At 54.0% G+C, this 27,416-nt stretch overlaps 1 protein-coding gene across 2 annotated transcripts in view; it reads right to left on the reverse strand.

Annotated features, from left to right (window-relative positions):
• SEZ6L (seizure related 6 homolog like) overlaps positions 1 to 21,470 on the reverse strand; it is a 41,909-nt gene extending 20,439 nt beyond the window's left edge. For both annotated transcript variants that reach the window (XM_058816587.1, XM_058816586.1), the window contains exon 1: positions 21,257 to 21,470. In XM_058816587.1, the coding sequence (XP_058672570.1) occupies positions 21,257 to 21,326 (70 nt within the window). In that variant the 5' untranslated portion in view covers positions 21,327 to 21,470. The remainder of the gene's footprint in view (positions 1 to 21,256) is intronic.
• Positions 21,471 to 27,416: the final 5,946 nt, after the last annotated feature.

The following is a 27,416-nucleotide window of genomic DNA, read 5'->3' on the forward strand; positions in this document are numbered from 1 at the left end:
TGGAGCACACAGTGACCTTATCAGAGAAGGACAGCTGGTCTCCAGGCCTATTCTGGGCCGTGCCTGGGTGTGTGCAAACCCTGCAGGAAGCTGGGCTCCGGGGAGGGAGGATGTCTCCATCAGCCCCCACAGTTTATACTTAGCTGAGGAGGAAGCGCCGGTGCCGAGCCTGGGCTGTGTGTGGGAGCTGCCAGAGGGGCACAGACCCATCCCAGAGCTGGGCTGGTGGCACCAGGCTCTCCAGGGCACCAGGTGATCAAGGAATTAATGCTTTAACTTGTGGCAAGCAGCAGGAGAGACCCAACAGCAGGACAGGAGGGGTGGCAGGGCAGCAGCTCCTGGAGCATCTCCTCTCACACAGACACCGCACTGGGTGTTGGCAGGGTACCAACACACATCCACCCCAGCAGCAACAGCACAGAGGCACCAAAATCCTCCTATCCAGCCCCAAAATCCTCCTCCCCAGCCCCAAAATCTCCTCCCCAGCCCCAAAATCCTGTCCCCAGCTCCAAAGCTTCATCCCCATGCGAGAGTGTCCCCAGTACCCACAGCCGGGCCCACGTCCCGTGGCCAACACGCGGCTGCGGCTCCGGTGGCACCAGGAGAATCTGATTGCCAAGATACCTCAGCCAGAGGGGTTTAGAGGAATTAGAGAGCTGCAAATGCCTGATAAAAGGCTGCTGGAATTATCACAAAGGCCTCGTCTCGCTGCTGTGCTCCCGAAAGAGCCGAAGCAGGAGTAGCTCTATCGCAGCTCCCGTTACTAATGCCGATGGTATCGCCCTGAGCGCTCGCTCCAGGGAGGGCAGCAGGATTGCTCTGGCTCAGGAATCACTGTCCAGAAGGGTTTAGGATCTGATTGTAGCAGAAATGAATAAAGCTGATCCAGGCACTATTAGTGGTGGTGTTCAGCTCTGCCTGTGTGACGGGCTCAGGTGCATTCAGGGGTGATGGGCTGGGGTAATCCTGCCCAGAGATGCTGCTGGCATCATATCCAAGGCCTTGTGGGGAGCTGGGATTTATCCCGCACTGCCCAGCACCATCTGCATGCAGGCTAGGCCCCTGGAATTCCCCATTACCACATGGTTGATGCAGGAGGGTTGGCAGGAGCTGCCATGCACCTCTGTGGAGCAATGGGATCACAATGAGTTCATCCAGATCTTGGATAAATCAGGGAGGTCAAGGCCGGGTCTTGGTGTGTCACATCTTTTATGAAAAATCCTTTCTTTAGGATTTTTTCCTCCTGAGAATCTGGGAGGCCTCAGGAACAAAATGTAAACAATGGTTATCTGCTGCTGTGGAATGCAACAGGTGCATCTGTGATTGGTCTCATGTGGTTGTTTCTAGTTAATGACCAATCACAGTCAGCTGGCTCAGACTCTCAGTCCAAGCCACAAGCCTTTATCATTTTTTCTTTTTCTATTCTTAGCTATCCTGATGAAATCCTTTCTTCTATTCTTTTAGTACAGTTTTAATATAATCTATATCATAAAATAATAAATCAAGCCTTGTGAAACATGGAGTCAAGATCCTCATCTCTTCCCTCATCCTAAGACCCCTGTGAACACGGTCACACTGGTGTAATCTTTCATCACTGGGGGGCTGGGGGCTGAGAAGGGGCACCCTGGGCATCTTCTGCCCTCACACCTCTTCTCATGTTGACTTCCAGTGTGTACAACACACATTTCACCCTGAGGGAGGAAAACAGAGGGTTTGGGTGGGAAGGGACTACTGAGACAAAGCAGGCTGTCTCCATCAAAACATTCGGCTGTGATTGGTTTGCTTTCAGATTTTAAATGCTTTTGCCCTTGAATCTTGAAGAGCAGAAAACCCTTAATTGAAACAATCTTTCATTCCCCAAACGTCCCCGCAGGCGGATGCAGCCTCTCCCTCCAAGCAGCGAATCCCAGCTTTTCCTGCAGTTACAGCTCCAGCACATCGACTTTTTCCAACAGAAAAGGAAAAAAATAAACCTACACATTTTCCTCAAGAGCATCCTGCCAGCTCCCCCTCTAAGCAAATACAAGCGTAGCAATGCGATGTGGGTGTCATGCCCGTGGGAGCTCCGGGAGCGCAGCCGGGGCCGGAGCCGCTCTCCCAGCAAAGGCGAGACGGGGACGGGAGCGTTAAAAACAGGTTAGAAACTGTTGGGAAACAGCTGATAGATCGTTAGGCATGTGCTGTTGGTTGGGTTGTTATATTGTAAAAGGGGGCTTAAAAGAGTGGCTGTCACTATGGTATTTTAATTTATTTATAATCCGTCACCAGGATTTTTTTTCCTCCTGGGAAGATGGGAAGTCTCAGCTTCTCCCTGTTTTGCTGCTTTGGAATGTGGTTTGGAGAATTATTTACCCAGCATGTGAATTGGTTTCAATTAATGGCCAATCACATTCCACCTGTGTCAAGACTCTCTGGTCAGCCACGGGTTTTTATTGTCATTTTTGTCCAGGCTTCTGATGTATATTTTCCCTTTCTTTAGTATAGTTTTAACAATAATATAATATGATGTAATAAATAAAAAAGATATAATATCATATAATAAAATAATAAATCAGCCTTCTGAGAACTTGGACCCAAATTCTCATCTCACCTCATCCTGTGGACCCATTGTTACAAAAATTAATCCACAAACATCAGAGGTTTATGTACAAAAAAGAGCAGCCCTTTTTGGCTTTATTCCAATAAAGGGAGAGGCCATGGGCATTCCCCTGGGATCTGTCCAATTTTTGGAGGACACAGCCTATTTTTTATCCCAATTTCCCAGCCACATTTCCCTTCTCTCTTTCCCCATTGACCGAGGTACTTGAGAGGTACAGACTTCCCAAAACACCTGATACCAAAGATTTCCCTCTAATGTATAACCCTCCTTTTTAATTTTTAATTATTATGGAATTTAGGAGTTTTTCTTCCCCATTGTTTCTTTCATCTTTCAATGCCCAATTTCATTTGCCAGCAAACCTCAAGTTTATTTGTAAAGGCAAATATCTTTTTCCATTCATCAATCAGTGGAACCCTTCCCATTGTTTCTTTCATCTCCCAGTGCTGGTTTTATCTACCAGCAGACCCACAGCTTGTTTGGAAAGACAAATCTGCTATTCCTCTCACCATCAACACCCCAACAGGTATTTATAAGAAACAGGGAACTCAACACACCATAACACACCTGAGGAAATTGCACCACGAGCCAGCCTGGACAGAACTGTCATGGGCCAATCAAGCACCTTTAAACCTTCACGCAAATGAAGGATCCAAAAAGAAACCAATCCAAAGGGACAAAAAACAGGATAAAAAGGGACTTCTGACCCACTGAATCTGTGAATCAAGAAGCTCCAGCGCTGCAGCATCCTCGAGGGAACGCTCCTTCTTTGCACCCTTGCTTTAGGCCTTTCTTTTTCTTACAATAAATGCTGAAATCACTTTAGCACCAGGAGCCTGCTCTGGTTTTTAACAGGAGGGCTGTGGATGGATTGCTTCTGAATGTTCCCCTTGTTGTGGGAGAAAAGAGAGCTGCTCCCTGCTCTGGCACGAAGATGAAGGAGAGGTGCCTGTCCCAGTGCAGGTGACAGCCTGGAAATGCTGGGAGCCTCCAGACTCCAAAGGGAAAACCTGGACTGTTCCATGGAGTAATTCATAGAAGGAAAAAGATGCCCAGGTTTTGTTCAGGAAGACAGTGCACCAGAGGCCAAGAAAGTTTGGAGCTGCTTTCCTCCCATCCCAGGGGACACCTGGCTGTCCCTCCTGGGCTGTCCCTTTGTGCCCAGGACAGGTGTGACCAACAGCTCGTGGAATTGCTGCTGCTCTGCACTCAGGCTGGGAATGCAGCTGGGATTCCTGGGGCAGAAGGAGGTCAGGATGCTTTTCTTTCTTATTCCCATGAATTTCCCAATGCCACAGAGACTCCTGTGGCCCTGGGGAGTTGTGGATCTGCTTTAAAATGCTGTTAAAAATTGCCCATGTGCAGGGGTTTATTTATGCTCACAGGACTGTGGTCTGAATATTTCATTTTAAAATTTACATCTGTGTCACTCGAGATGCTCAAATAAGGTTGCCATGGAAACCCCTCATTACTGGGTGAGTGAGGATGCTGGCAGTGGTCCCCAGCTTGAGGAGCCATGGCCAGGAAGGACCAGGCTCTGCTCCCACTGCCCACCCAGCTCCTGCTCCCAGCAGCAAACCCATCTCTGCTGGGCAGGGCAGAGAGGAGAGAATCATGGAATCACCAAATTCTGGAGTGGTTTGAGCTGGAAATGACCTCAAATATCACCTCATCCACCCCCTGTGCCATGGCAGGGTCACCAACAAATAAACTGGGTCGCTCCAAGCCCTGTTCCAGCTGCCCTGAGGGGCTCAGGGACCTGCTGTGCTGGCAGGGGACACAGAGCTGGGACATGGTCTGGGGGACACCACACACCCACACCCACACTTGCTCCCAGCCCTGGGATGAGATGGGAAAGGCTCCTGGTCCAGGTGGGAGCAGGGGGTTTGGGCTCCACATGGACACTGCTGCATCTGGGAGCAATATTCCAACAGCCAAACCCACCTGGAAAGCTGCTTCAGTGGAAAATCCACCCTGTTTGTGCCTGACTGGAGAACCCACGCTGTCCGTGCCTGGCTGGCTGGGCTGGGGAGCAAGGGCAGCACAAGGAATTCAGGAATTGAACTCACAGAGCTCTCCCCCCTCTGCCGGTGCTCCCGAGGAGCTGTGAATGCTCCAACGATCCTCACAGCCCTGACAATGCTGGGAAATTACACACTCCTCCGAGCTAGGAGGAAAATGGATTTTCCTCCCTGCTGCTGCTCCACGGAGCTGGAATCAATGAGACTTTGGCTCCCAGGTGTCTGTTCTGGCCATGCCACCTCCTCACCTGTGGCTTTGGGGCATGTGACAGCAGTCACAGGGGTCTCAGGATGAGGGAGGAGATGAGGATCTGACTCCATGTTTCAGAAGGCTTGATTTATTATTTTATGATATATATTATATTAAAACTATAGTAAAAGAATAGATTAAAAGATTTCATCAGAAGGCTGGCTAAGAATAGAATAGCAAAGAATGATAACAAAGGCTTGTGTCTTGGACAGAGAGTCTGAGCCAGCTCGCTGTGATTGGCCATTAATCAGAAACAACCAACATGGACCAGTCACAGATGCACCTGTTGCATTCCACAGCAGCAGATAATCAATGTTTACATTTTGTTCCTGAGGCCTCCCAGCTTCTCAGGAGGAAAAATCCTAAGGAAAGGATTTTCATAAAAGACGTCTGCGACAGGGGCACCTGCCCATGGTACCCAGGCTCCACAGACCCTGTGTGACATTTCACTGCAGCATCACCCCCAGCGTGGCCCAAATCCCCAGGGATGAGCCCAGCTCAGCTGGGAATTGCCCAGCTCCTTCCCCAAGGAATGTGGGAGGAGCAGCAGCAGAGGAAGAGGAATTGAAGAGGTTCTCCAGCTATGGAGGAATCAGGAGATTTGAAGCATCTCTGTCCCACTGTGTCCCCAGCTCATGGAAAACAGGAATTATCCTGATATTCCTGACCAGCAGGGAGCAGGGCAGCAAAGCCATTAGGAAGAGAGGAACTGTGATGCAGGTGATAATTTGGGTTTATCACAGGTTTTTATGACACCAAGTGTAAGAAAGGCACATCTGCAGACAGACCCAGCTGAAAGGAATTAGCAGGCTGGGTTCAAGGGGGAATTCATTTTTTTGGAAGTTCATTAGGAAAGAACTTTAAAGATCATCCAGTCCCACCTCTGCCATGGGCAGGGACACCTTCCACTGTCCCAGGTTGCTCCAAGTTCCTTCCAGCCTGGCCTGGGACATTTCCAGGGATCCAGGGGCAGCCAGAGGGATGGAGGAGCAGAAGAAAATCCCTCCTGTGCCTCTCCTGGGCTCCCCAGCTGGAATGTTCACTGCTCAGGGCCCACCTGGGGAGAGGAAATCGAGTGTTTTGGCAGCTTTTCAGGCTCAAAATTGAAGAGGGGGAAGAGAAGCTCCTTCTTTCTTCACCAATCATCCAGCCCAGCCGTCTACATCAAGGCATAAAATTAAATGGGTTCCTAAAGAGAGAGTATATTTAGCTACAAAACCCCGTTCTAGTCAGCTCTCTGCAGCTCAAATAATTAATCTCCCATCACTGTTAAGATGCAGCGGAGCAGATCTGGAGAAGTGAGTGCTGGGATTAACCCTTTGGGAGCAGGTTAGCCCTGGGAGAGCAGCTCCTGCTGCCATGCCAGGGGAAATCCTGGGAAATCCTGGGGGTCCTGCCAGGCTGGCTCTGCTTTGCTGTGTCCCCTGCCCTTGTATTTGCAGGGATCACAATGGCAGGCAGGAAGGAATGATGAATCTGACTCCATCTCCTCAGAAATATTATATTATATTATATTATATTATATTATATTATATTATATTATATTATATTATATTATATTATATTATATTATATTATATTATATTATATTATATTATATTATATTATATTATATTATATTATATCATATCATATCATATCATATCATATCATATCATATCATATCATATCATATTATATTATATTATATTATATTATATTATATTGAAAGGATACTGAATGCTAAAAAGATAATAACAAAAACTCCTGACTCTCTCCAGAGTCCTGACACAGCTTGGCCCCAATTGGCCAAAGAGTGAAACCAACTCAAACCAGAATCCAATGAAACAATCACCTGTGGGTAAACAATCTCCAAACACATTTTACATGAGCAAAACACAGGAGAAGCAAATGAGATAAGAATTGTTTCCCTTTTCTCTGAGGCTTCTCAGATTCCCAGGAGAAAAACTCTGGGTGAAGGAATTTTTTTCAGAGGATGTGAATGCCAAGGGATGCTTGGCAGAGGTGCTGTGCCCTGGCACTGCCTCTGGGTGATGGAGGGGACCCAGGAGGGATGCAGGAGCCCTGGCAGGGATGCAGCAGTGGGCTCATCCAAAATCCCTGCTCCTGGGGGCACTGGGAAGCACTTTCTGGACACACAGCCCTGAAACATCTGCAGAGACAAAGTTTAGCCTGGTTACAATCACTGACTGTTCCTGTCTGGCCACAACACATTCCCACTCCCAGGCAGTCACATCCATGGGATATGTGACCATTCCCAACCTCCCCTGCTGTCCCAGCTGTCTGCAGAGCTGGGTTTGGTTGGATTGGCACTCCACTGGAAATACGAGGTGACAATGTGATGTTCCAGGTGACAATGTGACATTTGAGGTGCAGGTGAGCAGAGCAGCATCACAGCCCAGCTCTCCCTGCCTGGGGCAGCTGCAGGATTCAGCTCCTGCCTGAGCTCCCCTGTCGCAGACATCTTTTATGAAAAACCCTTTCCTTAGGATTTTTCCTCCTGAGAAGCTAAGAAGCCTCAGGAACAAAATGTAAACATTGATTATCTGCTGCTGTGGAATGCAACAGGTGCATCTGTGATTGGTCTCATGTTGGTTGTTTCTAATTAATGGCCAATCACAGTCAGCTGGCTCAGACACAGAGCCTGAGCCACAAGCCTTTGTTATCATTCTTTTCTATTCTTAGCCAGCCTTCTGATGAAACCTTTTCTTCTATTCTTTTAGCATAGTTTTAATATAATATATATCATAAAATAATAAATCAGCCTTCTGAAACATGGAGTCAGATCCTCATCTCTTCCCTCATCCTCAAACCCCTGTGAACACCGTCACACTCCCCCTGCAGCAGCTGAGGGAGAGCTGAGCTGCCTCTGCTAAATCTGTTTGGCAGCTCTTTATATTTCTTTCACAGGATGTAACAGGAATCACAGCGTGGCTCCAGTCCAGACTCTGAGACAGGAGCAGGGGCTGGCAGCACCTCGGGGCTGTCACTTGTCCCCTGTGGCCTCAGCTCTGCTGCCCATGGCTGCTCACCTCTGTGGGTTTGTCCAGAGATGCCCCAAAAGATTTTATTTTGGTGTTTTTGAGTTGCCCTGGGGCATCTCAAGGTAAGATTTGAAGCCCATCAGGTCCTGGCCACTTTGCCAAGGTGGAGAGGTGCCTCAGAGCAGTGAGGGTGGCACAGGTGACACCGGGCACAGGGCACACACGGAGTTTTCTGCTCTCTCCATGCCTCCCCTGGGCTGTTCCCACCACGGGATGCAGCTGCTGGGATCACATAGAGGGAATGGATCAGTCTGGGGGTTCCCCAGGCTGTGCCTCACCCCCTGCACCTCCCAGCCCCTGTGCTGGGCCCGTTTATCCCTCCTGGGCACCGAGAGGGCTCAGGACAGGCACTGGGATCGGTGTGTCCCAGCTTGCAGGGGGAATCTTCTTTCTTGATTTTCTTTGCATTTTCTCCCTTCAGATTTCACATTTGCTCACTGCTGATTGTGTGATGTCAGTCACTCCCTTTCCTATTACTACCATTTTTAGGTGTTTTAGAAGATTTTTCAGTGTTTCCATGTTCCCTCTGGGCTAGCTCCCAAAGGATCAGGGGTGAGACTACAACCTGGTTTGCTGGTGTGACACGCCATCCCCGTTCTGTGATCCCAGCCTTAAGGATCTTAATTAGTTTGTGGTCTGCTCGGTCATAATTTGGGCTGAACTCTGACAAATCAACCTCTCCTTGTGGAATTACTGCAAGAACCCCTTTTTCTGAAATCCCTTCTGCTGCTTTATCAGCAAAGCCATTTCCCAATTTCCCCTTTTTGGCCACGTAGGAACCGTGCAGGACCTGCTGCTGCCTGGTGCCCTTGAAAGGACCCTGCTGCCTGCTCTGAAACGCTGCAGCTCCAGTGCCTAATGACTCCTGACAGCTGGGGAGGGGCCCTGCTGCTGGCAATGGGGAAGGCAGGGCCAGGCAGGGTTACTGATGGCTCTGCTTATCACGGTTATTGGGCTCCATCGATCACCGAGGCTGCCAGGAGCCGGGGCACAGCCCAGCATCCCCCATTCCCATCCCTGCTGCCATCCCTGGGCCCTGGCACAGCTCAGAACTGCCCAGGATGGGGCACACCGGGCTCCCAAATGCTCCTCCACAGCCTGGAGTGGTGCCAGGTGTGATCAGAGAGAGAATCCAGAACGGTTTGGGTTGGATGGATCGTAAATCCATCCAGCTCCTCCCCTTGCACCTTGCACAGGCCAGGCTGCTCCCAGCCCCATCCAGGCTGTCACCCCCTCCTTTCCTTGGGTTTTCCTTCTAAAAGAGCAATATCCTGCATTTCATTAGCAATATCCTGCATTTCATTAGCAATATCCTGCATTTCATTGCTGGATCCTTTTCAAGTCAGGCCAGTTTTAGGGGGTGGCAGCAGAGCAGCTCCTCTGGCACATCCTGCAAGTGGGAACTGCAACCCCCAGCACATCCAGCCCTCAGCTGTGCCCTGCACTGGCTCATCCTTCAGAAACAAACCCCTTTTCAGACAAAACATGGCTGAAATTCAATTTTTTTAACTTTTAAAATTTTTGTCATTAAAACCAGAGCTGTTCTGGGGGCAGAGCAGCACTTTGGGGCTGGCACAGGCTTCACCCCCTCCATGTCCCAGACCCTGAGCCCATTCCTGGGCTGCTGCTGGTGCTGCCCAGCCCTCCCCTCATTCCCAGTGACTCTGGTTTTTATAGAATTAATTGTCAGCTGTATCAGCCATCAGTGATTTGTGTTTTAAAGATGTCCTGGCAGAACTAATTCCATCACTGCACGATGCTGTGCTGGATGATGATAACCCATGTACAGCTTCTCCCACAGAGCCTCATGACGAGCTGCTGCACTTTATTTTAATTAATACAGATAGCAAATGTGTTTTCATTAGCCATCAGAATGTCAGGAGAGAGGCAGGGTCCTGCTGCATGGTGAGGAGCAGCTTTGGTCCTGGGTGCTGGGGCTGCTGCTCCAGACACCTTTACATCCTCCTGCATCCCTCCTCATCCTCCTGCATCATTCCACATCCTCCTGCATCCTTCCAGATCCATCTGCATCCCTCCACATCCATCTGCATCTTCCACATCTATCTGCATCCTTCCTCATCCTCCTGCACCCCTCCTCATCCTCCTCCATCTCTCCACATCCTCCTGCATCCATCTCCATCCATCTGCATCCTTCCTCATCCTCCTGCATCATTCCACATCCCCCCACATCCTTCCAGATCCAGCTACATCCATCTGCATCCCTCCTCATCCTCCTGCATCCCTCCTCATCCTCCTGCATCCCTCCTCATCCTCCTGCATCCTTCCTCATCCTCCTGTGTCCCTTCTCATGCTCCTCCATCCTTCCTCATCCATCTGCATCCCTCCTCATCCTCCTGCATCCCTCCTCATCCATCTGCATCCCTCCTCATCCATCTGCATCCCTCCTCATCCTCCTGCATCCTTCCAGATCCAACTACATCCATCTGCATTCACCTTCATCCCTCCTCATCCATCTGCATCTCTCCTCATCCTCCTCCATCCCTCCTCATCCTCCTTCATCCCTCCTCATCCTCCTGCATCCCTCCACATCCATCTTCATCCCTCCTCATCCTCAGGCAGAGTTTCCTCCCAGTCCAGTATGGGTGGCACCATCAACCCCTGAAAACCAGGGGTTTTTTTGGGGGGGGATTCAAAGCTGATTTAGCCCTGCTGCTCCATGCTCCCATCCAAAGCTCTCCTCCCTCCCCAGCACAGGAGGACACACAATTACCAGGCATGTTCATAATTTCTCAGATTCAGAACAATTAAGCTGGCTCCCTGACGAAAGCAGCTCCTTGTTCCCCGGGGAAGGAACAGCCTTCCTTGACCTCAGCTCCATTATTCTGTTTGATTGATCTGAATTCCATCAGAAAGGATAATGACAGGCTGTGCTGGGGGTGCAGGAACACTGGGAGCAGAGAGGACAATGCTTGGCTGAGGGCTGCTGTGCCCAGATGGCGATTGGGACACCCAGACCCCTCTCTGTGCCCACTGCAGCACCCACAAAACCCCTGCATTCCCCAAAACTGAGGAATAGAAGGCTAAAAGGAGATCATCAACAAGCAAAGAGGACTTGGTGAGCTGCTCTGTAATGAATGTCCCTCCTGTGTCACCTTCCCCTGTGCCCATGGGGCGTTGCTGCCACCACCTCCACCTTGGGAACAGCTCCAGGATGCTGATGGAAAGGCATCACCCTTGTAAGGCAATGTCACCTTCCTCTACCCCCAAAAACTCCCTAAACATCAACACCAGAAACCCATGGAAGGGGTGGGCTGGCTGTTCCTGAAGCACAGCTGGGCTGAGCTAAGGGAAAGCCCTTAAATCTCACCCCTGGAGGGTGGTTGGTACCCCCAGCTCTGCCTCAGGGGACAGGCTGAACCTGCTGCAGAGCATTCTTGGGCAGCTCTTTGCTCTCCTGTGGCTCCTGGCTGGGCAGATTTCCTCCTGATGTTATTTCTGACCCGCCCTGGTGATGGGGAGATGTGGTGAGAGGAAGGACCTGGCTCTTCTCCCCAGCAGGTAATGAATTGGCCAATTACACAAACGCCTGTGCCACCCGCCTGGGACGAGGGGATTGTCACTGCTGCCGTTGTTTATGCTCCTGGAGGGTAATCATAATTTTTAATGTCCTTTTGATAGCAGTGTAGTGTGATTAAAACAGGCACGTCTGAGACATAAATCTGGGTTTAAGCACTGCCTTTTTGACACACGATGCTGAGCACTCAGGGATGGGGCTGGAGGGTTCCTGGGCTGTGCCACCAACCAAACCATGGTCACATCCTGCCCTGGGTGCTGGGCAGGAGCCCTGAGGGGCAGCAGAGCCTGCTTGGAGCAGCAGCTGGATGGAGGCAGGAGGCCCCAGGCCGAGGCTGTTGGCTCAAGATAAACACAACACCTGATTTTCTATGAGCAGCAGGATGCCAACATAAACCTGGATTTTCCACGAGAGAAAGCTCTGGGCTGTAGCTGGGGGACCGAGGAAGGAATTTTCAGAGCTGACCCCCTGTTTGAGGTGAGTGGCTCTGGGCAGGCTCCTGGCCCTGCTGCTCACTCGGGTTTCTGGTTTGGAGCAGAGATGTAACACTGCATAATTTAACAAAGATTCTCCTCCTGAGGCTGGTTTGGTGCATGTGGATGGAAATGTGGAGAAATCCAGCCCTCCCCTATGGAAGCTGGAGTGGATACCTGAGCCACTGAAGGAGATGGTGAATGTGTGACTCAATTCAGGTTGTGCCCTTGGGGGGACAATGAGTCACAATCACTCCGTGGGTGCAGGGCTGGAGCCCCTCTGCCATGGAGCCAGGCTGGGGGAGCTGGGGGTGCTCATCTGGACAGGAGAAGGCTCCAGGGAGAGCTCAGAGCCCCTTCCAGTGCCTAAAGGGGCTCCAGGAGAGCTGGAGAGGGGCTGGGGTCAAGGATGGAGTGACAGGATACAGGGAATGGTTTCCCACTGCCAGAGGACAGGGATGGATGGGATTTTGGGAAGGAACTGTTCCCTGTGAGGGTGGTGAGGCCCTGTAAGTTGTGACTGTCTCATCCCTGGAACTGTCCAAGGTCAGGTTGGACAGGGCTTGGAGCAACCTGGGACAGTGGAAGGTGTGGAATGAGATGAGTCCATGGCAGGGGGTGGACTGGATGAACTTCAAGACCCTTTCCAACCCAAACCATTCCATGATTCCATTCTGAGCTCTAGCAGAGCTGCCCAGAATACAGGGATGGGTCCAAGGGGGAGCAGAACCCGGTGATGCTGGGGAACAACTGCAGGGCAGGCCCCTTCCCCTTTCCCTTTCCCTTCCCCTTCCCCATCCCCAATTGCTGCAGATGAGCCCCGCTGTAGGAACGGAACCACCCTCAAATTCACATCTTGCCAAAGACGTTCTGCAGCGGAAAAACTGAAAATCTCTTCCCCGGGGAGCAGCAAGGACCCTTGCTTTGCTACACCCTTCCCTCCCTACCTTTCCTAATGAATTCCAGGAAAGCCTCAATGCATTCCTAAATGGGAACACAGCCTGTGTCCTTCACAGCCATCTCCACAACAAAGCCATCTCTGCCGCTGGCAGCCGTGGGAGCTGGAAACAAAAGCTGAAAAGGAGCCTTTCTACTTGTGATTAGAAAGCTTGAGAAGTTTGGCTTTTACTGGTTGTTGCCTCGCTGATTTCATCTCCGTGGCAGCTCGGAGCCCCTCGGGGGACAGCAGAGCATCCCCATCCCGCTGGGAGATGCAGGAATTGGGGGTTTCTGTGCCTTTAGGGTGCTGTGCTCAGTCCCTAAGGAAGGAGCAGCACCAGCAGGTGCCAGAGTTTGGTTTCCCCAAGAAAGGAGCACAGCACCAGCAGCATCGCTCTGTGCCTGATCCCTGCAACCAAATGGCCCCAAAAGTGGCAGTTCTTATCCCAAATCCATCCCCCAGCCACATCCATCCTGGAGGGGACGCTCACCCCCCACAGGACTACTCCAGCAGCAAGGGGTGCGGAGGAACAGTATGAAATTATTATTTTTCTTTTGTATTTTGTCTCTACAAAGGACTAGATGAGGAAGAGCGATTATCGGGGAGGTTTTCTTCGGGGGAAATTCTGGCACAAAGACAAACTGCAATATCTCAGTGCAGGCTGGGCTGGGCGCTGAGTCTTGGATAAAAATAAAGCAGGAGGCGGCAGCACCTTCCCGATGACATTAACTCCATTCATCTCCCGCCGCCGCCAGCGTGCTCAGGCATCGGGAGTTACGTTTTCCTCCACTATTTCTCAAATATATTTATGCTGGGAGATGTTTGTGGAGGTACATCCTGTGCCTGGGGCAGAGGATTAATTCCAAACTGTCACCTCGCTTTTTCTGATGGGTTTGTAAATTCTGCTCCCGTTGATTTGCACTCGCAGTAAATTGATAAAATCCTCTTTCCGAAAAACACCTAATTCACCATTTAGGGCTCACCAGGGTTTTAGACCTCGTTGGCTCGCACATTTATGTAAATATAGTGTCCAGCAGCAATTTAAAAACTGCTGCGTGGATAATGGGGATGGATAAGGAGTGAAGGGAGACACATTGTCTGGTGGGGGCTGTGTGCCCTGGAAAGGAGCCTTTCCTTCCCTTGGGGCTCCAGATTTTGGGATGGATTTGCTCTGGGTGGCTGCTTTGGGCAGCCTTGCTCCAGAATCTACACCAGAACAGATTAACCCTGACAGTGCTGGGAATAGTCTGAGCTCTCCAAGGATGTCGTTGGATGTGTCCAAGAGGACTTTGCCAAGAAAAAAGGAGTTTGCCGCTTCTCCTGCAGTGGGCAGGGATGTGCTGGGCTCTCAGGGCTCATGCCAGAGTGGTCTGTCAGTTTAGGGAACTTGGTATCTTTGCAAATGGAAGTTCAGGACTGTCAGGAAAAGCCTGTTTTTTTTTTTTTAACTGAAATTGCATTTAAATCAGCATCAGGAGATGCAAGCCCCGTTCCTGTGCAGCCCCATCAACATGGAGGAGATGCAGGGTGGCAGAGGGGACATCAGCAGCCATGTCCTCAGCACTGTCCCCCAGCCACCACTCTGCCCGCGATGAAGCATCTCATCCACAAAATGTTGCCATGCTCCATTAATCCACCCAAAAACGTCAGATGGAGATTCTCTCTTGAATTTTAAATATTTCCAGCCATTCCGACTGGCTCAGAGGCTGCCCCGAAATGACCGCTTTCCAGAACATTCCCTCATTTCCCCTTGCTGTTCCTGAACCTCCTCCCTGCCATCCCCATCCTCTGTGGCTCTTCCCTCGCCCTTGGGATGCAGCACATCCCTGAGTGACCCCGTTTGGTGTGGTCCCCCTGCATTGCCACCCTCCCTGGGGTGCTCCTGGCCCCCTCAGCTGCTGCTTTTGGCGCATCCCAGCCCTGTGTGCAAGACAGAGAGAGCCGGGGCCGAGAGTGAGGATCCTCCTTGCCGAGCAGATGACGCCGCTCTGGGATCCATCCCACAGCTATCCCTTCTGTCGCGCTCGAGTTTTTTGGATGCCTTTGCGTTTGGCACCAAATCTCCTTCCTAGACTGAAGCTTTGCACTTGGAATGGTGCCTTGGGAGCCGGGGCTGAGTGTCCAGGCTGCTCATCCCATCCCTTCCTGCACCGCCAGCAGCTTGCACTGAGCTTCCATCGAGTCTCCTTGCACCTTCCTGCTGCAGCCATCTGTCCTGGGGTGCCAGTGCCTTCTCCTCACCCCCATGGAGCAGGCACAGAGCCAGGCTCCTGCCCAGCCTCCTGGGCCCTCTGGGGGTTGGAAATTTACTGCAGTCCATGGGTTTCTGGGGCCAGGAAAAGGGAGAAAGTTCTGGACAAATCCGCGCTTGCCCCTGCTGGAGGCAGAGCTGGGGATGCAGGCAGAGCCTCCTCTCTGGGCATCAGGAGAGCACCAGGCTCAGGCAGTGCTCAGGGCTGGTCAGCTGCTGCTTTGGCCTCCTCCCAGAGAAAGGAAAAGGAAGAAAAAGGAATAAAAGAGATGTCTGAGTCGGGGCCATGCCCTGGGAGCGGGGCCAGCTGCAGCTGCACCACTGGTGGGAGCTCCAGCAAGCAAAAAGATGGAAGAGAGGGGAAATCAGCTCCTCAGCACCCTGGGAACACCATCCTGCCCTGAGTAGGGACAGCCCTGAGCCACCGTGGGACAGAGCACTGCAGCACAGGGTTCCCAACCCAGGAAAGCTGGATCCAGGTGCCCCTGCTCGCTCCCCAGGAGCAGAATCAGGGATCCAGCCCAGAATTTGGAACTCAGTGCAGCTGTGGCAGTGTGACACTCCCTCCCTGCAGCACCCTTCAAAGGGCTCCTCCTTATCTCACAGCAGTGACACCCAACAATGACACCAGGACAAGGAGTGGTGACTTCTTCACAATGCCAGAGGAAAGCTCCCCACCAGCCACAGCCTCCACTTGTACAGCTCCTGGCAGATCCTCCCTGACATCCCCTGGTTTCTGGGGGGTCCTGGGGCTGACCCAGGTCATATGCACTGCTCAAGAATCCCCCAAACTCAGGGACCAGGGGTGTAGATCAAGGCAGAGATAACCAACACTTGCACTTGGTTCTGAGCCAGTGCCAGGGCTCTGCAGGGCACCCACAGCTCGTCCCTCTCTGGGGTGGAAGATGAGCATCCCCTGCTCCCAGCTTTGCCCTTCAGCCCCAGATTCCTGTTGGCTCCTCCAGCAACCCAGCTCATGGTTCTCCTCTGATTCTGGAAATCCTTACTGATGAAATCCTTACTGATGAAATCCTTACTGATGAAATCCAAGATGTAACAGAGCTGAGCAGCAGAGATTCATTTGTTTCCCATCTTCCCAACAGCACAGTTGACCCTGTGGATGTGCTGGGTTGGCACTGGATGGATCCTGAGTGCCCACCAAAGAGACATTCCTCCATGAACTTCCCACCCTGAGTCCTTCCCACAGGCTGCAGTCCTCCAAGGGCTTCTCCAGTGTGGGTCCATCCCATAGGGTCAGTCCTTCAGGCTCCAGCCTGGATCTCTTCCACAGGATCATAAGTTTTGCCAGCAAACGTGCTCCAGTGTGGGTTCCTCTGTGCATGGACACACAAATCTTGCCAGGATCCTGCTCCAGTGTGGGTTCCTCTGCATGGACATACAAATCCTGCCAGGATCCTGCTCCAGTGTGGGTTCCTCTGTGCATGGACACACAAATCCTGCCAGGATCATGCTCCAGTGTGGGTTCCTCTGTGCATGGACACACAAATCTTGCCAGGATCCTGCTCCAGTGTGGGTTCCTCTCTGCATGGACACACAAATCCTGCCAGGATCATGCTCCAGCACGGGCTCCTCCATGGACTGCATGTGGATTTCTGCTCCCCTGTGGATCCCCATGGGCTGCAGGGGCACAGCTGCCTCACCCTGGGCTGCACCACGGGCACCTGCAGCACCTCCTCCTCCTCCTCCTTCACTGACCTTGGTGTCTGCAGGGCTGCTCCTCTGGCAGGCTCTCCCTCCTCTCTCTGGCTGCCTTTTGCATTGTGCAGGTATTTTTATCCGTGGCTAGAGCAGGATGTGCATGGAGCAGGATGTGGATAGAGCAGGGCCGGCCCCGTGGGACAGAGCGAGAACATCCTTAACAACTTGTCGGTTAACAAGCTGTGAAAGGAGACAGACAGCCAGGAGCTGGCAGGAATGAAGGACACCTTCCCCCTCTGAGCACCTCCTGCTGCAGAGCCCTTCTCCTGAGCTCCCTGCCACTGCAGGGACAGCAGCTGAGGCACCTGTACCAGGCAGATCTGCTCCCTGCACCCCATCAATCCGGCAGCACTCACTCGTGCAGCAGCAGGAAAAGCCATCTCGTGGAGCAGCTCCTTTTGGGAAGGGCTCTGGAAAGATGTGGAACACAGCTCTGAGCAGCAGCTGAAGGGCAGCAGGCCGAGCCAGAGTGATGCCAAACCTTCTCTCACCCCACCAGCCTTCCTCACTCTGCCTCTGCCCCCTGGTTTGTGCTGGCAGCGTTGGCTTTGGCCCCACATTCTGCCCTCCAGAAGGGGCCTGTCAGGTGCTGCCTTTGGTCCCCAGTGTGGCTCATCCTGGTGCTCATCCTGCTGAATCCCTGACAAGGCCAAAGGGCTGGGTGCTGTTGGGGTGCCACTGTCCCTTTATTCCTCCCCTGACAGGTACAAGCACATCCCCACCTCGCAGAGCACCCTGGCGAGCCAAGTGGTTAAAGACACACACAACTCTCAGCGCCACATCCAGCAATTTCATAGCCCTGACAAGAGTGCAAATCCTTCCTGATGGACTGGAAAATTGGAAAGCCGGTGCTCACGCCGTGTTTCCTACAGACATCTCCGAGCTCCTGAAAGATGCACTCGGTGGCAGCCCCGGTTCCAGCCGTGTCGCTCACGTCATGCTAATTAAAACAGAGCCTGTGTTTTGTAACAGGATTTCCTTGGAGCCTATTTTACTGCTCAGTAACCACTTTCAAATATTTGAGGAAATAAAATCGCATCAAGTAAATAACTTTTGGATTGCTCACAGAAGGTTACTCTGGTTTGGGGTTTTTTTTTGTTCCCAAAGCCCACTGGAAGCAGCTGCGCTCATCGCAGTGACAGAGGATGGAAAATACACAGATTTCTGAGGCTGCTTGTAGTCTACATCAAAAGCTGTGTGTTATTTAATCAGACAAAGCCTATTTCATTAAAAAAAAACAACTGTCTGTACAAAATGGGATAACAAAGCACCCCAGCACTCAGCACTGACCTGGAATACCCAGGGAACATCTCTGCCTGCTGGCAGCATGGACCACGCTCACACCAGCCCATTTTGATGCCCACATCGCCTTTCCAGAAATGCCCTGGCACTCCTCTGCCTCATCCATCACTTATTACCCATTAACTTCCGAACCCAGCACCACCTGACTTGCAAGGGATGGATCACACACTTCCCTTTTTCCATGCTTTGCTATTCCAAGATCTCTGCTGCCGTTCTGGATGCCAAGGGAGCACATTCAGCTGACTCGGCGCAGCCTGGCTCCTCAGCCCTAAATCCTGCTCCCACATTCCTCAGTGAAGGAGAAGTTAAAAATGTACAGAAGGAAATGTCTGTGACACTGTGACATCCACAAAGCTGCGCTTGAAATGGCATCTTTGTATATTCATAACGGCAAAAAATACTGGAGAAGCAGAGGGCTGAGAGAGACTAATTCCATTTACTCCCGATCCAGGCTCTCCTCGTCCTTTCTGCCAAGGAGGAGAGAAGGAAGAGGAGCCATTTGCCATGGCCTTTGATAGCTCTCCATCAGACAATCCCCATCGCTGTTATCTGCGCTGGCAGCCTGGCTCTGTGCTGTTATCTCGTTGCCCGGGGTGCTGCCGCGAGAGCTCACCGCGCACTTGTTGAGTTCACGCTCGGTTTTCCTTCCTGCCAGACACACCTGATCCTCTGGAAACACCCCCTGTGGTGCTGTGCTCACCACAGAGCCAGGGGCATCTCTGTCCTTGCTTCTGGGCTGTGACAGCCACCCCAGGAGTGTCCCCATGCATCAAAGATGAGAAGGGAGGATGCAGATTTTGGGGATTGTGGAGGAGCCCAAGTTCAGCACCCTCAGCTGCATTTCTGCTCCCAGCACTGCAGCCTCAGGCTGGTCTCATCACAGCCTGTATTGGACTCCCCAAACACATTTAGAAACCAAAATATTTCTATTTTGGATCTCCCATGGGTTCAGCCGTGCCCCTGCCATCCCCAGTGCCCTGCATGGGCAGTGCTGCCCTGTGTACACTCAGCTGCCCACAATCCCCCTCCATCATTCCAGGGTACAAATAGTTTGCCCCCTGCATCATTCCAGGGTACAAACAGTTTGCCCCCTCCATCATTCCAGGGTACAAACAGATGCCCCTGTTGGTGCCCACATTCTCAGGGTGCTGCTGCTCCAGCACAGGCTGCCCGGAGCCTCCTGGCACCAGTCCCTGTGCAGGGACGTGCCTCTGCTGCCTGCTCTGCGCCCGTGGGTGGGTGTGAGCGGATGCTGAGAGCAGAGGAGAGGCTTTCACACCTCCTCTCTGGTGATCTAAATGGCTTCACCAGTGCAGAGCACCCAAAGCCACCAGCCAAGCGCCCGATGGGTGCAAGTCATGTGAAGATGGTTTTCTTCTTGGATGCACGAACAGAAAGAGCAGCAGATGGAGCACAGCAATCTGTCTCAGCAGGGTCTGATCCTGCTTCTCCCCAGCTGGAGAACAGCAGGATTCTCTGCTCTGGGCCTTTGGCTGTCTGTCCCCCTCCACACAGATGGACAAGGCTCCCCCCAGGCACGGGCAGAGCTGCCACGTCGCCACGGGCTCCAGGCTGAGTAGGCAGGAGTTGGGATTTCACTGCAATAATTCACCAAACCTTGTAAAGGGTCAACAATTTATCATCTCCCTCTCTCTGCCAAGGAAAGAGGAGTTCAGCACGCTGTGTTCTTCCACCATGAGATTTATGGCAGATTGTGCCAAATCCTGTTCCCGGGAGCTGGGCTGCCTGCTGATGCTCCCAGTGGGACTGGGGCAGCCCTCCTGGCTCTGCACACGAGGCACTGAGGGAGCTGAGAGCCCTCGCTGGGCCTGTGCTTGCTGGCTTTGCTTCCCAGGGAGCCCAGGATGGTTGCTGGTCTCACACAGAGCAGCCCAGAGCAGAGCTGGGTTTGTGTAACACCCCAGAGGAACGTGCCTCCCTGTGTGTCCCCAGGCTGGAACAGGATGCCAGAACCGGCAGGGACTTCACATCTGATTCCTCCACAGGTCTGTGCACGTACACAGAGCACAAACCCATGCAGGTGAGCGAGAAATGCCACCCTCTACATCCATCTCTGTTCTGCTGCCCAGAAAGGGAGGATTCTGTAACACAGTCCCTGTCTGGAGAGCCGGGTTTCAGACGGAAAAGTCAAAGTCATTTAACGCAATCTGACCACGAGAGCAGGGACTGGAGAGGGCAGACAGCACCGCGCAGCACTCCTGACACCAGGAGCTGCTCGTGTTTGCTACAAACACCCTGCCAGCCCCGGAGGGCAGCCTCAGGCCCCAGCTCACTGCAGCGCCGGCACACACCGACCTCTCCCTTCTCCCACGAACAATCCACACTGGGAACCCCACCCAGACCCGGCTGCCTCTTCCTGGCATCCCAGCGCTGCCGAGGGGCTGGGCACAGGCGCCGCTTCAGTCGTCCCCGAGCCCCAGGCGAGTTTGCGGTGACTTTGCCAAGTCACCCGCGAGCGCATCCCGGAGTCCGTTCTTAGGTCTGGCACCGTGGCACTGGGAGAGGGAGCGGGTCTGCGTGGGGACGGGGGACACGTGGGACGAACAGAGAGCCCCTGGCTAAACACTCAGCCCCCACGGACACCCCCTGACCGAGACCGTGGGGCGGGAACACAGCAGGGACATAGGAGTGGAGACTAGAGGGACACCGGGGGCTGGGGACACCGGGGGCTGGGGACACACGGAGGGTTGGGGACACACGGGGATGCTCTCCCTGCGGGAGGGAGGGGAAGGGTCCGGCGCGGCTCCCGGGAGGCCGCGGCCCCCTGATCGCGCTCGGTTCCCGGCGCGGACGCGGCTCCCGGAGCGCTCCCGGCGGCGGGAGCTGTCCGCCCCGCGGTGCTGAGCCCCGCGCTCCGCCGGGCCCCGCTCCCGGTGCCGCTGCGCTTCTCCGCAATGCCAGAAGTTTCATCCCGGCCCGGGGAGCAGCAGGAGCGGGGGGCCCCCCATCGGGGGTGGCTTCCAGCAGCCCTCCCCGCTCCCACCGCCCCCTCCCCGGTCCCGGCTGCATCCCCCCGCGCCGGGCGGTGCCCCCTGCCCGGGCCGGGCGGCGCTGGGCCCCGGGCAGCCCCGGGGAGCCCCGCAGCCCCGCTCCGCCCCGCTTACCTGGCCGCGGGGCCGCGGGGGTGCCCAGCAGCAGCAGGGCGAGCAGGCAGAGCCCGCGGGGCCCCGGCATCCTGCGGCGGGCGCGGCGGAGCCTCCGAGCCGAGCCGAGCCGATGCGATCTGATCCGACCCGAGCCGAGCGGGGCCGGGCCGGGCGGGGGCGGGCGCTGCCGGCGGAGCGGAGCCGAGCGGAGCCGAGCGGAGCCGAGCGGAGCGGAGGGAGCGGGGGCGCGGCGGAGGGCGGACCGGAGCGGGGAGCGCGGGGAGCGCGGAGCGAGCGGCGGGGGAGGGCGCCGGCGGCCGCTCCGGCCCCCGCGCAGCGCCGAGAGCTCCGGCCCCGCCCGCGGCTCCCCCCGCTCGCCCCGGCCCCAGCGAGCAGCCCCGGTACGGCTCCCGCAGCAGCACCGCGGTTTTCTCCGTCCTCCTCGGCTTCTTCCCCCTCCACGAGTCCCGGTCCTCCCCCACTCTGGTCAGTGCTCCCACTGCAGGCCCCCCATCAGCCTGGCCCTTGTCCCATCTCACTGCCCCTTGTCTCCAAGCCCCCTACAGCATCCAAACCCCCCTCAGCACCCCAAGCCCCCTGTAGCGTCCAAACTCCCCTCAGCACCCCAAGCCTTTCTCAATCCCTCTTCAAGCCCAGATGCACCCTCCTTCCCTCTCCTCCAGCTCCCCCAAAGCGGGCTGTGAACAGGGCAGAGGCGCTGATGGCTCCCTTGGGATCAGGGATGCTCCGGGGCTTCTGGCCCTGATGCTGGAGGGAGCTGCAGCTGTGACCTGCCTGACCTCACTGGGGCATAGAGAACCCACTGTTTGTGGGTGCTGCTTAGGGCCCCCCGTAATGTTGGGCTGGCCATAGGTGAGCACTGGGGTACCCTCAGTCCTGTGGCAAAGGAAGCAGCACACAGGCAGTCCCTGCTCGGGACCTGGCCCTAGAGATCCTCAGCTTCCTTGCCTGGAGGGGAAACGTGGTCTGGATGGCTCCCAGGAACCCCCTGCCCATCCCACCAGCAGGAGCAGTGATCCCAGGGCTCCCAGCAGGCCCCTGCTGAGCCTTCAGAGCACACGTTGTGAATACACCGACTTTGAGAAGAACAGAAACAGAGGCTTGGCTCTCCTGAAATCCCAGGTGCTGCCCTGAAATGTTTACTGTGAATCACCTCCCGGGCAGAGCGCCTGGTCCTCCCTGGACCTGTCAGCTCCAAGAGCCAGAGCGATGTCAGGAGTGCTCAACACCAGCGTCAAACAGCACGAGACGCAGCCCAGCCCCTTCCCTAAAGAGCCGCTTTGTTGATGCTGCCATCTGAGAAGTCCCCCTGCTACCTTCGCGGGAACAATTACACTGATCCCGTTACCTCAGCAACAACCATCGCGCTCCGGTGTCACCACCGGCGCCACCGCAGCACGCACCGAGGCAAGGAGCTGTCCAAACACGGGGACCGGTCCTGCTGAGCTCCCTCCTGCCGCTGGAAGCGGAGGCAGCAGCCCGGGGATGCTGCAGGTCATTTGCATTCCCGGTGTCGCTCCCAGCCGCTGCCAGCTGGGAGCAGTTGGGCAGCAGGCTCGAGAAGAACAAAAATAAGAAAGAGAGAGAAAGCAGCGAGAGGTGCGGCGTGTTATTTAACACTGTTACTCTCATGCCCAACTGGGACTCGCCTGCTCAGAGGTTTAATTTGGTCGAACAAAGCTTGTGGCACAGCGAGCCCAGCCTGCACTGCTCCCCCCCTGCTTCCCTCCCGACCTGCCGGTGCTAAAGATAAGAGTTGTCTCTCATTTAGCAGCTCTCCTTGAGTGATTTTTATTGTGCTCATCTGCATTGTAGTAAACTCCTAAGATAGCCAGATAATAACAGCAGTGCCATGGAAACAGGCAGGGAAAAGAGACCAAACACCGTATTTGTGATGCACAAATGCCCACGAAGTGGCAAAAGTTGTTAGTGATGGAGAGGGAACGGTGAAGCTCAAGCCTCAGCTGCTCAGCCAGGCTTAGGGGGTGCAGGTGGGCCCAGCTTCCATGAGGCTGCACCCCATGAGCATCCAGGGCATCACACCTGGGGAAGGAGGGACCTGCTGCTGGGAATTGTGCTGCCTGGGCTCCTCCTGTCCCTCCAACAGCTTTGCTGGGGACTCAGGGGAGCTGGGAAGCTGGGATGAAGCCCGGGATGCACAGTGGGATGCGCACCCCAGAGCTGCTGTGATTGGATTCATTTCCCTCCCGCAGCGGCGCCGGGGCCTAACGGGCTGTGAAATCTCACCCGGAGGAACAGCGGGGTGACTGTGGAGCTCCTGGGATCTCCGTGCTCCTGCTGCTCCCCTGAAACACCAGGGACCTGCTGCCACCCTGAAACCCCTGCAGCTGGAGCAGCTCCTGCAGCCCTGGCATGGTTGGGCATGGCTGGGCACGGCTGCATGCACAGCCCAGCTCCACAGCAGGAAAAGAACAGACAGGAGTGGGCAAAACGTGGCCTCTTGAGCTCCTCCAGCACCACTCAGGGCCAGAGATGTGGTCAGAAACCTGAGGCATTCCAAGAAACAAGACAAACATCTCCCGAGGCCACTTTATGGGCATTGCTCTAATTAGCACCGTGTTCATCGGCCATTACCTCAGACCTTTGATTAACAGTGGAGAGAATCAATAACTGCTCTAAAAAACTCAGATAAGTTTCACAGCTAATTTTAATTTCACATTTTAATCTTGTATTAATGTCAATCTTAATTACCATAATTAAGTCAGATGTGACTTAGCAGGAGCAGTTTGGAGATAAGATGTTCAAGGCAGACGGTGCCTTTCTGGTGCTGCTCACTGGGGTTTGGGAAGGGGCTGATGACAGGGACCAGGGGGGTCCCACAAGGATGAAAAGGAGCAGGGGGGTCCCACAGGGAGCACAGGACACCCACTTTCCTGTCCTTTCCAATGTCCCCAGCCTGGGCTCTGTCCCCTGGAGCTGCTCAGAGTTGCTTTGCCCTTTGGCAAAGAGTTGCTTTCATTTTGGGTGCCCCCAGCCCCAGCACTGGGCAGCACAGGGATGTGATAGCCCCATGGTGCCAGCCATGCTTGCACTCCCCTTGTCACAGCAGCTGAGATCCATGAGATCCGAGCTGCCCAGAAAATCAATCCCTCATTTATTCCCGCGCCTGCAGCGCCGCAGCTGCCGGTGCTGCCGCGTTTGCTCTGCAGTTGTGCCCCATCCATCCATCGATCGCCGCCCTCTCACAGCTCCCCTGTGCCCACGGGGCAGAGACAGCGCTGCCAGGGGCTCCAACCAGCCTGTGGAACCCTGCACACATCCAGCTTTGGGATCCTGCAGCGGGGTGGGACAGACCCCACAGGCAGCTCCTGCAGCCCCAGGATGGAGATGGGGACAGAGATGCTTTGGGGACAGAGCCCACCAGGACAGAGCCCTGACTCTGTGTGAGCCATCAGAAATACACTGAGGGTTATTTTGAGGGTCCAGCTGCTCCTGGGGTTCCCATGAGGGCACAGAGGGCATGCAGGGGTGTGACCGTGTTCACAGGGGTGTCAGGATGAGGGAAGAGATGAGGATCTGACTCCATGTTTCAGAAGGCTTGATTTATTATTTTATTATATATATTGCATTAAAACTATACTAAAAGAATAGAAGAAAGGATTTCATCAGAAGGCTGGCTGAGAATAGAAAAGCCAAGAATGATAACAAAGGTTTGTGGCTCGGGCTCTGTGTCCGAGCCAGCTGACTGTGATTGGCCATTAATTAGAAACAACCAACATGGGCCAATCACAGATGCACCTGTTGCATTCCACAGCAGCAGATCACCATTGTTTACATCTTCTTCCTGAGGCCTCCCAGCTTCTCAGGAGGAAATTCCTAAGGAAAGGATTTTCCATAAAAGATGTCTGTGACACAGGGGGTGCCAGGCTGCTGCCCCTCCTGCCCTCTGCCCACACTGGGGAGCAGCCTCCTCCCTGCAGCTCCCTTGGGAAGCTTTCACCCCTCCTCCACTGTGCCCAGAGGGGCTTCAATGGCACCAGGAAGCGGAAAAATAACCTCAGCTTTGGGCTTGGAAGCAGAGGTGCCCCGTAGTGCAGCTGAAAGGCGGCTCTGAGGAGCCGTGCCCGGGCTGGGGGCACTGCTGCTGAGTGGCAATATTGTCCCAGGGCAGAAAAGGCCTTTGTGCCTCTGAGATGGCAGAGCCACTCCAGCCTTTGGCTTTGGGAATGGGGCTGATTGCCTGCTTTGCCTCCCAAGCACGGCGCTGAATGGGGGGTTTGAGGCCAGGCTGGCACGCTGCCCCTCTGAGCCAGTGCCAGCGGGCACAGCTGGGGGCCCGCTCAGGAGGGAAGCCCTTGTTCCTTGTCAACAGAAGAAGACTTTGCACAGCTTGAAAATAGGCTCCCTGTTGCCCACTGGGGTTTGGAGGGGGCTGAGGGAAACGAACCCTCTGAGGGGAAGGCAGGGATGCACAGCAGCATCCCTGTGGGGCTGGAGGGATGGCACAGCCTGCCCAGGGTGCTGCTGTGTCCCCAGAGTCACCTCTGCACCCCTCAATGTCCCTGTGTGGGTCACCCCTTCACAGTCCTTTATCCCCCCATGGAGCAAAATCTCCCCTTGTGCGACAGGACTGGAGCCTGGGAGCACCTACCTGAGCCCACAGCTCCTTAATTCCCCAGCCAGAAATCAGGACATTGTTTTATGCTCCATGCATAATTCATCATTCAGGGCTTAATTAACTGAAGCTCCTCGTGGCAATGCCTGGAGAGGCTCCCACCAGCTCCAGGCACTTGCAGCCACTCCACTCCATGGCTGCCAGGCTCCTTCCCAAGGCACTGGTGCTGCTCTGCTTGCTCTATCCACGTTTCACTGCTGTGCTGTGATATCCCAAAAGTTTTCAAGACTTTTCTGCTGTGATTTTCAGTTCTTTGTAGCTCCAGCAGGATTTGCATCAGTCACGGAGCAGCCAGTGGCTCCATGGTTCCCCCCATCCTGACCATCCCCACAAATCCTGGAGAGATCTGCAAATCTGCCTTCTACAAATCTGCCTTTCAGCTGGAAAATACCTGCTCTGGGGAGGCTTTCCTACCTTGTCCTCCCTTCTCTGCATCCATTCCAGAGTCAGTATTCCTGCCAGGACTGCTGGTGTTTACTCATTGCATCCCATATAAATTGCAAGAGAGATTACACTGATACATAAAACAGCATTTGTAAATCCAGGAGTGCACAGAGATGCTGTCCTCTCTTGCAATTCCACCTTGAGGAATAACAAGAAGTTTTTATGATGTGAGGCAGAGTGCAGCATGATTTTACTGCGATCCCACTGCCTCTGGAGAGAGGGATTTCTTTGCCTCTGCATTACTCCACACTCACTGTAATCCATTAATTGTCTTCAGGAGGATGCTCTGGCTGTCTCCCTCACATCTGTGCATTTCAGAGTGTCCTGGTCCAGGCAGGAGGGCTCAGCACCAGTGCTCAGCACCCTGAGCCAGGCAGGAATGCCCAGGAAGGATGGGGGTGTCTGCAGGACAGGATGAGCTGGATGCAGCCCTCAGCACCAGCCACAGGTAAATATTTTTCATTTGTCTGGCTCAAATAATTTCCCCATGGGAACCATAAAAGCATTCTGTGAGGAACTGATGCAATCAGCATTCCTCGGTGATGCTGATTGGGAATAATCCCTGAGTTGTTGGAGCCACTGGAGAGAGAGGGGGTGAGCACCAGTGGGTGGGAGGGAAAGGAACAGGAAACAAGGGAAAAGGAGGAAATCACAGATTCCAGTCTGTTACCAGTAACCATGGCACTGTGAAAGGCAGGCTTTGTCCAACAGCTGATTGTGATCTGAGAGGGGATGATGCATTTGAGGGAGGGAGGGAGGTATCCCATGGCTGCCGTGGGTTGCTGTGATGGATTGGATGTGGCAGCAGGCACATTCTCCTGGAATCGCTGTGATGCAGTATCAGCACAGCGCTTCCTCAGCGGGGAACTCACTGGCTCATGGACAGATCCAGGGAACAGACAGACGAGGAGAATCACCCCCACAAGGAGGAATTAGTAATGAGCCCGCTCAGACCTGGGCCTGCAGGCAACCCCCAAATCCCTGGAGAGGCTGCACAAGCCAGGATCAGTGGCTGGTTACCAGAGCAAGGACCTGCAGCCACACAGCACAGCCCTGATCACAGCACACAGCCAATTA

This window comes from Ammospiza caudacuta, chromosome 18 (genome assembly GCF_027887145.1).
Source record: "Ammospiza caudacuta isolate bAmmCau1 chromosome 18, bAmmCau1.pri, whole genome shotgun sequence".
Classification (NCBI taxonomy): Eukaryota; Metazoa; Chordata; class Aves; order Passeriformes; family Passerellidae; genus Ammospiza; species Ammospiza caudacuta.